We start from the raw sequence: 16,594 nt of genomic DNA on the forward strand, positions 1-16,594 counted from the left end.
GTATACAATCAGCTAATATCACGTCAAGTAAAAAGAAACTTCACTACTGTATTTCCTAAATTTGGTTCACAAATCAAATCCAATTTCCAAATCTACTCCTACTAATTATTTTTTATCTTTAACTACATGGCCTTTAAGTTTGGCATGCTCCAAGCAGCAACAGGGCACTTTACTAGCAGCCCATATAACCTCTGCATGTCACACTTCAAAATAAAAAAGAAAGAACACTATGGGGCTTTTGAAAACTCATAGCTCTAGGACTCTGGTGCTATTCCTTATATAAGGGACCTGCCATGATGGCCTGCTACTCAGACCTAATGCTCTCTCACTTCTCACTCCCTACCAGGCCCACCAAAACCCCTACTCTGCAGAATTACCTTTCTTTTCTCAGTTCCCATCTGCCCAATCATAACATGTATTTCCAGCCCTACCCCAGCAAGTGGCTGTTCTCAGCTTAGAATTTTTTTTTTTTTTTAATTATCTGATCAAAGTCATGCAACAGAAAGCAAAAGGATTTGGAAGTAAATTCATATAGTATTTAAATATTTATATAAAAATAACCAGCAATCAATTTCCAAATGGCTGATGACCCCAGTAAAATATTACCACACAGAAGTTAGAAATTATGCTACCCTGAAGGGAAAGCTGTGCCAATAATGTTAACAACAATTATTTTGCTAACTTATGGAAAGTTAACTTAATGACTGCTTTTACCAAATTATCCTTAACTAAACAGAACCACAGAACTCTCTACCTCAACCTAATGGCAGAAAATATATTAACAGTACCTTGTATTAAAACTGCTATTGAAAGGCTATCATCAAGTCACAGAATGCAGAATACATCAAAGTCCTATCTTAAGAGTTAACAGACACTAATAGAACTGAAAAAATGATCAAGAACTATGCAATGAATGGGTAAGATGGAGAAAATTTTTCCCTAAATCTTTGTTCTTAGCTAGATTTTATTCATTTGGCCTTTACACAAGGAATATTAACAGCATAATAAAAAGTTCCTCTAACTATGATGTGTATGAAACTAAGGCACTCTAAGTGGGAATTTCTGCTATGAATCCGCATAAAGTCTAGGGCATTTCTATGAGGTCATTTCTGTGGAGAACAAGAAATATAAATCTAATACAGACCTTAATGGTGAGACAACCTTAAACCAGGCTGAACTGTTTTTTAAGCAGGAATAGAGAGGCATACAATATGTGGCTCAGTAATCAAATGGTGCCTACTTGAGATTCTTAGCGAAAATAAGCCAACAAGTTTACCTAGTTAATAAGGTACAAATACAGAGAAGCAGTACATTTACTACAAATGTGATCTCCCTAATAACAGGAGGAAAAGTTTCAACAGTTTATTTAAGACAAACGGGAATGGAGAAGAAAGGATACATCTGTAAGGACATGGAGCCCATGTGTCTAAAGAGGCCACAGATCACATTTCCATCACCCTCTCTGCTCCAGCTTTTTCACCAGCAGTAAATATTGCTCTTGACAGAGGTTTCCTTTGTTGCACACAGAACGATCTTTGCACTGCAGTTGTAAATTTTAAAACTCCAACACAAAATGCTGTCTTGTTGGGTCAATATTATGACACTTGGCTGACCCCTAGTGGTAGAAGTAAATACAACTTTTAAGTACCTACAGTGGTTCTCTTTGAATCACAGTAGAATACTGTCAAACAGTACAGTACAGTAAAAGCCACTAACTACATGTGGCTACTGAACACTTAAAATGTGGCTAGTGCAAATTGAGACGTGCTGTAAGTGTAAAATAAACACCAAATTTAAAGACAGTATAAAAAGTAATGAAAAACATCTCATTAATAATCTATTACATCAAAATTTTTAAAATAAAAACAAAATTGCTTCTTTTAAAAAATATGGCTGCCCTGAGCACACTGCCTGTGGCGTAGCCCTGCTCTGCCGAAGCAGTCAAAAAAATTTTTTTTAAATATGAAAAAAAGATCTAAAGCAAATATGGCAAAATGTCAAGGTTTAACAGAGCTAGTATTGAAGTTCTTTTTTTTTTTTTTTTTAATTTGAGACAGTTTTGCTCTGTTGCCCAGGCTGAAGTGCAATAGTGCCATCTCGGGTCACTACAACCTCTGCCTCCCAGGCTCAGACGATCCTCCTGCCTCAGCCTCCCAAGTAGCTGGGACTACAGGTGTGTGCCACCATGCTCAGCTAATTTTTATACTTTTTAAGAGATGGGGTTTCGCCGTGTTGCCCAGGCTGGTCTTGAACTCCTGAGGGGCTCAAGCAACCTACCCACCATGGCCTCCCAAAGTGCTGGGATTACAGGCGTAAGCCACCACACCCAGCCAAAATTTTTTTTATTCATCATAGAAAATGGACTATAAATCAAGAGTGTTTAACACCTCCTAACTTACCTCTTCATCAACTCCCAACAAGGAACTCTTTATTTCAGCCAGATAACTTCTCACTGATCCCCGAAAAGACTTTCTCATGTTAATATTTAGAGCTTTTACCCACAGAAACTCAAATTATTACCTTATCATTATAAATTATCACTTCATCTATATTTCCTAAATATCCCAGGCAAAGTTCCCTGAACTCTCTTCTCTATGCTTTCAACAATTCATTCATACTTCTATTATAGTTTACATACCAAGGTTCTTCACTGTGCATCATTCACTTAACACGTACCTCAACTATGGCTTACAGGCCAGTCACCTGTCACTGTAAATGAAGTTTTACTGAAACACAGCCATATTCACTCATCTAAGAATTGTTTATTGCTACATTCCTACAACAAGGCGCTAAGCAGTCTCAACAGAACACATTGCCGGCAAAGCCTAAAACATTTACTGTCTGGCACTTCAAGAAAACATCTGCCAACCCCTGATCTAATACAATACCCCAAATCTCTTTCATAGCAGTACACAGAGTTTCCTTAACTCACTGCATGACTGTAATATAATTTATCAAAATCTCCTAATTAAGGACATTTACACTGTTTCCAATCTTTCATTATCATAATGTTAAAACTAATACCCTTAGAATGAATAACTCCTTTTTATTTGGAAAAATTGTACTTCCCACACTACACTAATGTAGTGGCATGAATAACTTTCACAGGCAGAAATATACGTGTAGAACAACTTCCCTTAAATTGAACTTCAAGAATCAAGATATGCATTTGTTTTTTGTTTTGTTTTGTTTGAGACAAAGTCTTGCTCTGTCGCCCAGGCTAGAGTGCAGTGGCACGATCCTGACTCACTGCAACCTCCACCTCCAGGGTTAAAGTGATTCTCCTGCCTCAGCCTCCTGAATAGCTGGGACTACAGGCCCATGCCGCCACACCCAGCTAATTTTTTATATTATTAGTAGAGACAGGTTTCGCATGTTAGCGAGGCTGGTCTTGAACTCCTGACCTCAGGTGATCCACCTACTCCAGCCTTCCAAAGTGCTGGGATTACAGGCGTGAGCCATGGCACCTGGCCAAAATTTGCATTTGAATTTTGACAAATAAGCCAAATTGTTCTACGTAATTTTTTGCTAATTTATTCTTCCACCAGCAACGTATTTATGCTTCCTCACACCTTCACTAATAGTTATCTAACTTTTAAACCTTTGCAGTAAGGAAAAAATGGCATCTTAAGGTGGTTTTTACATTTGCATTTCCTTATGAGATTGAGTGTCCTGTATACCTTTTTCTGTGATTTATTTACAGCATTTGTCTACTGGGTTATGAATGCTGAGTGGTTTTCTACTGTGTTATTCCTCTAGATCTGTAAGCACTTGAAATCTTGACTTGAAAGAAATATGAAACACATACTTGTCTTTGGTCTAGGAGGGCTTTCAGGATGAGGGAGAAATCTATCTTTAGTTTCCAAACTACCACCTGCACTATTTGGCAGTCTACATTTCCTCCAATTTCCTCCATTTTCTTTTTTAAAATGAGTTCTCCTAGCTAAAATAATCTTTTCATGAACTATAATTTACATTATTTATTTTATCTTAAGTGGGAAAAAAAATGCCTCTTTAGAGCTCAGAGTATTTTTTTCCTAATGCTCAACTATATAAAAGAAAAAATGAATTCAACCAGTGAGTAGTGCATCAGTATCTTTTTGGAGTGTTTGTGTATATATATTAAAATGCAAAGAAATAACAGATTTCCCCCTACAAATCACTTCAAAGTCTTCTAAAATTGAAGGGGCTAATGAAATTAAGATCTAAAAAATATAGTCCAGCAACTTTTAGACTCAAAAAATGTGATTTGACATGTTAGCCTTCCTTCCAGACAGGATGCAAACTTAAGAATCTATATTTCCTTACCTACTATAAGCTTTACAACACTGAATTCTTATATTTAAATAATTAGACATTCACTTGGAAAATTTTTTTTAAAAATCTCAATACATACTGGTCTGACCATCAATTAAGAAGAGTTATTACATTATGTTTATGCTCACATGTGAGAGAAAGGTTTAAACCCTAAGCTCATTCTTTAAATTAAAAACATATATATTGTAAATTTCAATAAGCAATTGCTCACTAGTGTTCAAATCCTATTTAAAACAAAAACAAACCAGAGGATAATAACTACTGAAGCATTTGAAATTCAGCACAACGAAAACAGCATTTCCTTAATTAACAAACAGACTCCACACAAAAGCAAGTCAATCTGTGGCTTCAAAGCTGCTTGTGCTTGCAAACTCAGGCATATTAAAAACTCTATAAACATAGACAAATGGAGAAAATGATTTATGTGTTTCCTTAGGAAAAATATTTTAATGACCACAAATATAGTTAATTCTACACATATTTCATTAAGTATATGTTCTTCTATAGGCAGTTCAATCAGAAAAGGCCTTCAGTGAAATTTAAACACACACACACACACACACACACACACACACACAAAATAAAAGGCTAGCTGACATAAATTTGTGTTAACTCCAGCCTGAGTATAAAGACATTTAAATTCCCCAGGTACTTACTGTGGCATAAACAGAGTCCTAGAAATTTATCTGAAAGACATAAAGTTGACCAGAATTTATCTAGCATCAACCTGGATTCTGAGGGGCTACAATTAATGACCCTTTTCTTTCTTTTTTTTTTTCTTTTTTTTTTGAGATGGAGTCTCACTCTGTTGCTCAGGTTGGAGTGCAGTAGCTCGATCTCGGCTCACTGCAACCTCCACCTCCCAGGTTCAAGCGATTCTCCTGCCTTGGCCTCCCAGGTAACTGGGATTACAAGTGTGCGCCACCACACCCAGTTAATTTTTGTATTTTTAGTAGAGGCGAGGTCTCACCGTGTTGGACAGGGTGGTCTTGAACTCCTGACCCCAAGTGTTCCACCCATCTTGGCCTCCCAAAGTGCTGGGATTACAGGCATGAGCCACCACACCCGGCCTAATACCCCTTTTCCAGGCTCTAGGGTTTACTTATTCTGGCAAAGCTATGATTTCAATATGGATGCAGCCTTTACTGTGTTTTATTAGGTTTCCTGTTTAGGTTTTTTTGATAGCTTACCTTATCTACTATAAGGAAATCAATCTAAATCAAGTAAGTAAAACAAATAACATACAAAGAAATATAACCAAAAAGAAGTGCAATAGATATTACATTTCAAGGTACTTCATTTAAAGTTTATATATACCTATCCACTTTTGTAACAATTACTTTCAGGAAAGGAAACTGGGTAACTGAGGAACAGTTATGAAGAACAGTTATGGGAAGGAGAGTATATATCCCTTGAAACCTTTTAAGTTTTAAATCCTGTAAAATGTTTTACTTATTTAGAATGGTTTTAAATTATTTTTATTTAAAAAATAACCTATTGTTACCATTTAGAGTTAACTCATCCTTTCCTCACCAGTTTACATTTTGTCAAGTAACTATAACAATGGAAAAGTAACAGTGTGTGCTAGTTCACTAATTATCTTTTTTTTTTTTTTTTTTTGAGGCGGAATCTTCACTCTGTCGCCCAGGCTGGAGTGCAGTGGCACCATCTCGGCTCACTGCAAGCTCCGTCTCCCGGGTTCGCGCCATTCTCCTGCCTCAGCCTCCGGAGTAGCTGGGACTACAGGCGCCCGCCACTGCGCCCGGCTAATTTTTTGTATTTTAGTAGAGACGGGGTTTCACCGTGTTAGCCAGGATGGTCTCGATCTACTGACCTCGTGATCTGCCTGCCTCGGCCTCCCAAAGTGCAGGGATTACAGGCGTGAGCCACCGCGCCTGGCCTCACTAATTATCTTTAACAATGGCATGCCCTTTTAGTATTGCTGACCCTGTTATACTAATTAATGGTCTCATACATGATTCTGTAATCACTGAGTCTAAACAAAGTCATGTTTTAAGTGCCAAAAATGATGTTGATATAAATGTTTCACATTCAGCCTCCAACATTCACTCAAACTTTGGTACATTTCTATTAAAAGCCTTATCAATTAAAACCTACATATATTTCAACAACAGATATTTTGAATTTTGAGGTATACCTGGACTTTATAGAAAGTATTAAACTAGTATCTATTACTTTATAAAGCAGGGCACTGAATATATCTACTGAGAGAGAATACCAACTAGAAACTTTAAGAATATAACATCTTTTTGGAAACAACAGTATTTATTTAAAAGATTATTTACCATGACCAAGTGGAATTTATCCCAGGAATGCAAGGGTGGTTCAACATAAGAAAATCAATTGATGAAATATATCACATTAATGGAAGAAAAAACATATCATCTCAACTGATGCAAAAAAGATATTTGACAAAATTCAGCACTCTATCAGAAAAACCTTTAGAAAACTTAAGAAAATTTGGCTGGGCATGGTGGCTCACACCTATAATCCCAGCACTTTGAGAGGCCAAGGTGGGCGGATCACTTGAGGTCAAGAGTTTGAGATCAGCCTGACCAATATGGTGAAACCCCGTCTCTACTGAAAATACAAAAATTAGCCAGGTGTGGTGGTGGGCGCCTGTAATCCCAGCTACTCGGGAGGCTGAGGCAGGAGAATCGCTTGAACCCAGGAGGTAGAGGTTGCAGTGAGCCAAGATCGTGCCACTGCACTCCAGCCTGGGTGACAGAGCGAGACCCTGCCTTTAGAAAAAAAAAAACTAAGAAAATTCTTCAACATGATAAAGGGTATTTATGAAAGTCCCACAGCTACTCAATGGTGAAAGACTGAAAGCTTTCTCCCTAAGAACAGAAACAAGGAAACAAAAGGCATTCAAATTGGAAAGGAAAAGGTAAAAACTATCTTTTTTTGCATAATGTGATCCACAAAGTATCCCTAAGAAAGTTAATAGAGCTAAAAAGCAAGATTACAAGGTACAAGATCAACACACAAAAATCAGTTGTGTTTCTACTACACCAGCAACAAAAATTCTGAAAAGTAAATTAAGAAAGCAATTCCATTTATAATAGCATCTAACACAGGGATGTCGAATCTTTTGGCTTCCCTGGGCCACATTGGAAGAATTGTCTTGGGCCACACATAAAATAACAATAACAACAGCTGATGAACTTAAAAAAATAAAAAATTTTAAAAACCGTCACAATGTTTTAAGAAAGTTTACAAATTTGTGCTGGGCCACATTCAAAGCTGTCCTGGGCCGCAGGCAGCCCACTGGCCATGGGTTGGATAAGTTTGATTGAAAGGAATTATATACATACAGATAAATCTTTTTTTTTTTTTTTTCTTGAGACTGTGTCTCACTCTATTGCCCAGGCTGGAGTGCAATGGCACGATCTCAGCTCACTGCAACCTCCACCTCCTGAGTTCAAGCGATTCTTCTGCCTCAGCCTTCCAAGTACCTGCAATTACAGGCGCATGCCACCATGCCCAGCTACTTTTTGTATTTTAGTAGAGATGGGGTTTCACCATGTTGGCCAGGCTGGTCTTGAACTCCTGACCCTGTGATCCACCTGCCTCAGCCTCCCAAAGTGCTGGGATTACAGGCATGAGCCACCATGCCCGACCACATACAAATAAATCTAACCAAAGTGAAAGACCTATACACTGAAAACTACAAAACACTGCTGAGAGAAATTAAGCTCTAAATAGATGGAAAGACATACTGTGATAATGTGTAAGATTTAACATTGTCAAGACCTCAGTACTACCCAAAGCAATCTATATATTCAGCACAATCCTTAATCAAAATTCCAACAACCTTTTCTGCAGAAATGAAAAAACCTGAAATTCACAAGAATTACAAGAGGGCCCCAAAATAATCTTGAAAAACAACAAAGGAGGACTCACACTTCCTGACTTTGAAATTTATAAATCTACGGCAATTAAAATAGTATGTTATGGCATAAGGACAAACATACAGACCAATGAAACAGAATACAGAGTACAGAAAAAACCCACATATATGGTCCACTAGTTTTCAACAAGTCTACCATTCAATCGGGAAAGGACAGTCTTTCTTTTTGTTTTTGTTTTTTAAACAAATGTACTGGAAAAACTGGATATCCATATGCAAAAGAATGAAGTTGGATTACTACCTTAACCACATATAAAAATTAACTCAAAATGGATCAAAGACCTAAACTTGGGAATTAAAACTATAAAAACTTTAGTTTATTTTTTAAATTCTTTTCAACTTTAGAGATAAGTCTTTGCAATGCTGCCCAGGCTGGGGTGCAGTGGCTATTAGAGGTGCAATCAGAGAACACAGCACACTACACCCCTGAACTCCTGGGCTCAAGCAATCCTCCTGCCTCAGCCTCCTGAGTGGCTGGGACTACTGGTGTTTGCCACCATGCCCAGCCCAAGTATTTCTTTTTTTTTTTTCGTTGTAAGCAACCCATACCAAGTATTTCTTAACGTTGCAAAGATATTCCTACTACTCTGATGCAGGAAAAATGTTAAAATCATCAAACATAAAAGGTGAGATGCATATGAAACCTCAGAAAGCAATAATATTCCTGCATTGCCATATTTCTAGATGCAAGACTTATGGAAAAATAAGTGATTATTAGAAGCAGCTAATACATGCAAATATACTAGAAATTAAAATCACTTAATGATTCAGTCAGCACCACCCCTTCCCCCCATCCCCCAGCCCACTAGTGGCCTAATAAGACTAAGGAGAAATGATTTTTTTCTGGTCATTAATATTACTTTATTGTCTACTATTCCTTTACATACAATGTCTGGTATTCAATTAAAAAAAATTAAGAAACATGCAAGGAAGCAAGATAATGTGGACCTCATTGTTATAAGGAAGGCTTCAAGAAAACAGTCACACAAACAGAATGTAAGAATCATCAGGTAGGGATTTTAAAATATCCATGAAAAGTATGTTAAAGCATCTAGTGCAAAATGTAGATCACATATACAAAAAGAGAATTTCGGTAGAGACAGCAGAGAGTATATGTGTATGGCTGCAGATATATATGTAAGTGCTAGAAATTTTTTAAAAAATCAAAAAATGAGTATAAGAGAGTTAAAAAAAAAACTCTTTTTTTAAACTCTCTTATTTAAAAAAAATAAAAAGAAAGAAAGAAAGAAGAAATTCTTTTCTTTTTTTTTGAGATGGAGTTTTGCTCTTGCTGCCCAGGCTAGAATGCAATGGCATGATCTCAGCTCACTGCAACCTCTGCCTCTTGGGTTCAAGGTATTCTCCTGCCTCAGCCTCCCAAGTAGCTGGGATTATAGGGGCACACCACCACACCCAGCTAATTTTTCTATTTTTAGTAGAGGCAGGGTTTCATCATGTTGGCCAGGCTGGTCTTGAACTCCTGACCTCAAGTGATCCACTCACCTCAGCCTCCCAAAGTGCTGGGATTATAGGTGTGAGTTACCACCCCAGGCCAAGAACTCTTTCAAAGGACTTATCAGCAGATTAGCATAATAAATAATCAGTGAAGTTGAAGTTAGCTTAACAGAAATTATCCAAATTATACTATAAAGGGCTGGGAGGAGAAAGAGTGTGTGGAAAGAGTCATGTGAAACCTAAGAGATGACATGAAATGGTTTAATACTTAATATACATGTAACTGGAGTACCAGAAGAGAAAGAATTAGAGAAAATGATAGAGAAGTAATGTGAAGAGATAATAGCAAAGCATTTCTGAATTGATGATATAGATCTACCCAAACCCCAAGACACTAGCAAACCCCAACCAAGATAAATACAAAGGAAACCACATTTAAGACACCTCACAGTCAAACTGCTAAATAAAAAAGGTGGAGGCAGAGTGGGGAGAATGGGGAGTAACTGCTTAATGGGTATGAGGTTTTATTCCAGGTTGATGAAATGTTTTGGACCTACACAGTGGTGGTAGATGTACAATACTGTGAAAGTACTGAATGCCACTGATTTATTTAAAATGATTACTTTTGTTATATGCAATTCGCCTCAATAAAAAACTGAGGGGAAAAGACATAAATATATAATTCTCAAAATAAAAAAAAAAGTTAACATGACCCTTTAACATATGAAGACAGTTTCACTCATAAGAGAAATGCAAATTAAGACTATGTGAATATACAATTTCACACCCATCAGGCTGGCAAAAGGTCAAAAGCTTAAAACTACAGTATTTGTTAGGGCTGTGCATAAACAGGCATTTTCACACATTGCCAGTAAACAGAAAAAACAGTAAAACCCTTATAGAAGAATATAGTAATAACTATGGCAGGCAGGCGCTGTAGTGGTGCTCCCACGCTCCCTACTTCCTGGTCCCCATGTCTTGCTTCTAACCAACAGAATATAGCAAAGGTGATGAGATGTCCCTCCTATGATTGTCATTATTATTATTATTGAGACAGGCTCTTGCTCTGTTGCCCAGGATGGAATGCAGTAATGTTATCACTGCAACTTTGAACTCCTGGGCTCCAATGATCCCCTCACCTGGTGTCTGCCTCCAGAGTAGCTAGGACTATACAGGTGCATGCCACCTCACCTGGCTAATTTTTAAATTTTTAGTAGAGATGAGGTCTCACTATGTTGCCCAAGTTGGTCTTAAATTCCTGGCCTCAAGTGATTCTCCCATCTTGGTCTCTCAAAGTACTGGGATTATAGACATGAGCCTTGACACCCAGCTCTATGACCGTTCAACACTGTAAGACGGTTGACAGCTTGCTTGATATAGACACCCTCCTTGCTGGCTTGATGAAGTGGTCCTTTTGGGAAAGACAAGGAACTGCGGGTTACCTCTAGGAGATGAGGCAGACTTCCAACTGACGAACAGAGAGCAGCTAAGACCCTCAGTCCTACAGTCACAATGAAAACAATTCTGCCTCAGTACTACAACTGCAGTTAAACAAAATGAAACATGAGTGACAGAGTCTTCCCCAGTCAAGTCTCCAGGTGAAAACACAGCCCAGCAGACATCTGGATCACTGCCTTGTAAGCTCCTACCCAGAAGAACCAGTTAAGCCAAGCCTAAACTCCTGACCTACAGAAACTGAAATCAATGTGTTATGCAGCAATCCCACTTCTAGGAATTTAAATTAAAGATACACTCTCCGGCACACATACCCTATGAAAGGAACTATCTAAGGATTTTTCTGCTAGCAAATGCGAGCTTCAAGGTCTTGATGCCAAATACTATATATCCTTGACCATTTGAGATGTGATTGAATATCACTTATATCTGAGCTCTAAATGTACATTAATATGCTGGGTCAGTTAAGAGCCCAGGCACCGAAGGTCTTCAAGTTTTTTTTTTTTTTCCTTTGAGACAGCCCTTGCTCTATTGGCCAGGCTGGAGTTCAGTGGCATGATCTTGGCTCACTGCAACCTCTGCCTCCTGGGTTCAAACAATTCTCCTGCCTCAGACTCCCGAGTAGCTAGGATTACAGGTGTGCACCACCATGCCCAGCTAATTTTTGTATTTTTAGTAGAGACGGGATTTCTCCATGTTAGCCAGGCTGGTCTTGAACTCTTGACCTCAAGTGATCCATCCGGCTCAGTCTAAGTGCTGGTATTACAGGTGTGAGCCACCATGCCTGGCCAGGTCTTCAAGTTTTAAGAGTTTTTTAAAAATTAGAGCTGCATTTTTCTTCAGGATGATCCATGCCCAAATACAGAACCATGTTGACAGTGGGTTACAGAGTTTGCATGGGAAAGTTCAAGTTGTTACACTGTGTTTTTAAAAAATCTTATCTACATGTATTGTTAAATCAGAGACCATGAGATCTACTTATCAGAACCAGGAAGATAAATTCTTCAGAGCTATTTCAACTGATACTTCTTTTCCTCAAAACTTGGTGGACTGTTGGGGAAAGGGCCCCACCATTTTTTGTCTTTGATATTAGCTCCAATTCTCATAAGTACATATAGGCCCTATAACTGCAGCAGAAAAAAATGCATGATGGAAAATTTCCATAACCCACGCACTGAGACCTGAAAAATCATCCTTACTGGGTATAATTTGTTATGATGCAATTAAGTGCCAACTGATATTTCTCACCATGGACTGGTCAGGAACTGCTGCAAAGAAAAATAAACAAACCTTTGGCATTATTTATATTCTAAAATTTGGTAAGGGGAAATCAGAATAAATTAGTTCTGAAATTATATTATGGATTCTTTAAAAGATTATCAAATAAAGTTATTTTTAAATAATTAAAGTTATAGCTCCAATAATATAAAAATACATATGCATAAAGTTATTAATTTTAACATTATGTATAATTGCTAGATACTGCCAACTACCTAAATAGCCTAATGTAAGAGAAAGTTGGTTGAATAAACTATGATACATCCAAATAACAGAATAATCTTCAGCTGGGGAAAAAAAAATGACTGAAGAGCTCTATGAACTGATAGTATAGCTATTTCCAGAAGACACTAAGTGAAAAAAGCAAGGTACAGAATAAATGTATGGTATACTATCTTTTGTGGATGACCAAAGGGGGTAATTATAAAGAAAAACAAAAAAGTCAGGCATGGTAGTTTATGCCTGTAATCCCAACATTTTGGGAGGCAGAGGCAGGAGGATCACTTGAGGCCAGGAGTTCAAGACCAGCCTGTTCAACATAGCAAGACCCCTGTCTCTACAAAAAATATTTAAAAATTAGCTGGGAGGCTGAGGTGGGAGTAGTACTTGAGCCCAGGAGTTTAAGGCTAGAGTGAGCTATGATAACAACACTGTACTACAGCCTGGATGACAGAGCAACACTTTGTGTCCAAAAAAAAAAAGAGAGAGAGAGAGAGGAAAAAAAACACATCTACTTATTTTCTTTAAAAAAAAAAAAAAAAAGAATAAAAGCATGAATAAACAAGATGCCAATGATACTGATTATCCAAATGGGGTATAGAATAAAGGGAAGGGATAAAACACTAGGGGGCTGGGGATTGAAGGGAGAGCTAATTTGGGTAAATTGCAATGAATAAATTCACTATACCACCTTGTCTAAGGGAAAAATAACTATTAGCAAATCCCGAACTCTTTTTAGTAGGTTTCTTTTTCACAGAGGTATGAATGAAGCAATTCTGAAACCATTCTGTGTGTATTGTAGACAACTGGGCGAGTAAGTAAATGTACTGATGTTGCTGGAAGCAAAGTGAGAAGAGGGAAAACCAAGGAGAATCCTATAGAGTTGGGATTGGAATTAAGAGTTATCAGTATGAACCACAGTAAATTATGAAACTTGAATATAGACTGTAAATTACATAACAGTATTCAGGGTTAAATTTCCTCAATGGTTTCAGACATACACATACATAATGCAAGGGAAAGAGGAAGGGAGGGAAGCAGGAAGAGGAAACAATAAAAGCAAATGTGGCAAAATGTTAAAAACTGGTGAATTCAGGTAAAAAGTATAAGTGAATTCAGGAGGTCTCCATATAATTCATGCAACTTATCTGTAATTTTAAAGCTATTTCGAAATAGTTAAAATAGCCAGGCATAGTGGTAGGTGTCTGCAATCCCAGCTACTCGGGAGGCTAAGGCACGAGAATCACTTGAGCCCAGGAAGCGGAGGTTGCAGTGAGCAGCGCCACTGCACCCCAGCCTGGGGAATACAGTGAAAAATAAAAATAATAAATAAATAAATAATAACCAATAAAATGAAATGTCCCAACAAAAAACAGAGAGAAGAGACACATATGTATTGAAATTTCTGAAAGCATATACTCAAACGTAAAGTTGTCAATCAATAAGGAGGCGAAGGAGAGGAAAAGGAGCCGCTCTAAAATATCTTTAAATAAGACTGAATTCCATCCAGTAGCTTTCGTTAAATATATACCCCTAAATCAGGGGTTCCTAATCTGGGACTGAGGTTAGGTGGATTAAATTCTATCCATCAAGAGGTCTGTGGATAGAATTCACTGAGTCTCTGAAGAGAATAGGAAAAAATTACATTTTAATTTCAGAAACTGATTTTTTTTTCCTTCAATTACAGATGCAGACAACAAACAACAGTTTTAGCAATACCTCTGACTTTATCAGGAAGATAAATCACATATATTTTCACTTCACATTAGCTGAGGTTCTCAAAACAGTATATATCCCTTTCAGCATTTTCATAATACAGTAATTACACTTGCAGTTAAATTGTATTTAAAGTGATATATGATTTTTTAAAAATGCATCACAAATTTACTTTTTAAATATTTTGATAGCTGTATTTCAAAATCACTGTTTTCTTTGTAATCCTATGCACTTAAATTTATTCACTTAAAATTGTTATTCTGGGCCAGGTGTGGTAGCTCACACCTGTAATCCCAGCACTTTGGGAGGAAGATGCAGGCGGATCACTTGAGGTCAGGAGTTTGAAACCAACCTGGCCAACATGGTGAGACCCTGTCTCTACCAAAAACACAAAAATTAGCCAGGCATGGTGGTGCAAGCCTGCAGTCCCAGCTCCTTGGGAGTCTGAGGTATGAGAATCACTTGAACCCAGGAGACAAGAGGTTGCAGTGAACTAAGACCACACCACTGTACTCCAGCCAGGGCAAGAGAGTGAGACTGTCTCAAAAAAAAAAAAAAAAAAAAAAATTATTCTGAAAAGCAGACCATGGGCTTCAGACTGACCAATGGTTCCAGGGCACAAAAAACTTAAGAATCTCTGCTTGCTCAGAGGTACAGGTCCCTCAGTTGTTTACAACTATGTCACAATGAGGGGAATTAAAAGTTTACGTTTTTTTTGCTTCGCCATAAAGCAAATTATAAAAAGATACACATCATTGATAATTTTCCATATAACCTTATTATTTAATTTCTAAGTAATTTCCCCTAAGCACCAGCACAAAAATTATTCAAAATAAAAACTGTAACCTCACAAAGAGTATCCAATAACAAATGTAACACTTACACATGTAAAACATACAGGCACACAGCAACTGTAACAATGAAGCAAGGCTGTGAAACATTTTATCAAGAAACTCAAGTGTTTATACACTTTAAAAACTTGGTTAAAAACAAGGTACTATTTACCATCTCTCTTTTGGAAAATTTTTTAAAATTTCTTTAATGATTGGCTGGTAACAGGCATCCCTTTCTGCTTTCCCAGTTTCACTCCAGTCTCTCACAAACTGTTTCAATGTGGATTTTAACTTATCCATGTCAAATGTAGATGCTGGCATAATCTTTCCATTCCCCTGTTTAAAAAACAGACATCAATTAGCTTCTGAGAGAGTAATCCACTTTTATTATGGTTAAATAGACATGCTACTAAGGGGCTATATAGGTGGTTTAGTGGATAAATCACTAGCCTCTCACCTCAACCGGGGTTCAAGTGCAGCTTGAGATCCTAAATGAAAAGAGTTTGGTGGTCTCACTGCTACCCTCAAAAGATTAAGGTCCATTAATCATAAAACCACCATATAATTAAGCAGTCTTTACTCAGGAGAGGACCACACTGAGCTGCTATGGAGACTGAACATCCTCTCTAAGAGAGGGAAGAAAGTCCCTCCAGGTCATTGATGGGGCAGCATGGAGAGGCTCACACTGGAGTGGCCCAACTGTATCCATCCTGTGGATACAAAAAGAGGACTTCAGTTTCTATGTACTGCCAGTCCCTTGAGATTTATAAGTGAAAATAATTTCTTACAATAAAAGATGAACAGCAATAGATACAAGACACTGAAAAAATATGAGTTAAGCAAGGGAAGTTAATTTCTAGCTAGTAAAGTTGCTTTTAAAAATTTAAGTCACTAACTTTATATCCCAAAACAGAACATTATGTCAAAATGCATCAAAATCCCAACAATTATATTAGTACTTAAAAAAGGAAAACCAGCGAATAGATCCAGTCTCTGGCATACTGTTCTATTAAGCCTAATCAAATGACTGAACATTTAAGTTATAACTTTCTGAGTAGAGCAAATAGCCTGTGCCAGATATAAAAATGAAATCCAGAAAGATTAAAAGACCTCAAAATAGAGGTTGACCCTAAAATAAACACAAATAGAACAAACTTTCACATACATCTTCTCCATATTCTTTATTTTCAAACATATGTATGCAATCATTCACAATGGTCAGTAGTATTTCTTGATTATGATCAATGCATTTCCGGATCTTGTCCAAGTGAAGAAGAAACTGAGGAAGTAGTTTCTGTTGGTTAGCTGGAAGTGATCGAAATTGTCTTTCTGTTCGGTTCACTCGCTCATGCATACTGGTGCTAAAACATAAAAGGTGTTTTTTAAA

At 37.4% G+C, this 16,594-nt stretch overlaps 1 protein-coding gene across 9 annotated transcripts in view; it reads right to left on the reverse strand.

The window, feature by feature from the left end:
- Positions 1-16,594, reverse strand: part of CARNMT1 (carnosine N-methyltransferase 1) — a 45,592-nt gene that overhangs the window by 18,237 nt on the left and 10,761 nt on the right. For 7 of the 9 annotated variants that reach the window (XR_012424797.1, XM_005581946.4, XM_045373102.3 and 4 more), the window contains 2 exons: positions 16,373-16,568; positions 15,380-15,543 (listed from right to left, as the gene is read on the reverse strand). Coding sequence is in view for 8 of the 9 variants with exons in the window: in XM_005581946.4 (XP_005582003.2) it covers positions 15,380-15,543; positions 16,373-16,568 (360 nt within the window). In the remaining variant the exon portion in view is untranslated. Of the gene's footprint in view, positions 1-460; positions 1,616-15,379; positions 15,544-15,664; positions 15,918-16,372; positions 16,569-16,594 lie in introns of those variants that run through there. The other 2 variants (XM_074017675.1, XM_074017676.1) reach the window with 2 other exon arrangements.

Source organism: Macaca fascicularis, chromosome 15, assembly GCF_037993035.2.
Source record: "Macaca fascicularis isolate 582-1 chromosome 15, T2T-MFA8v1.1".
In the NCBI taxonomy this organism is placed as follows: domain Eukaryota; kingdom Metazoa; phylum Chordata; class Mammalia; order Primates; family Cercopithecidae; genus Macaca; species Macaca fascicularis.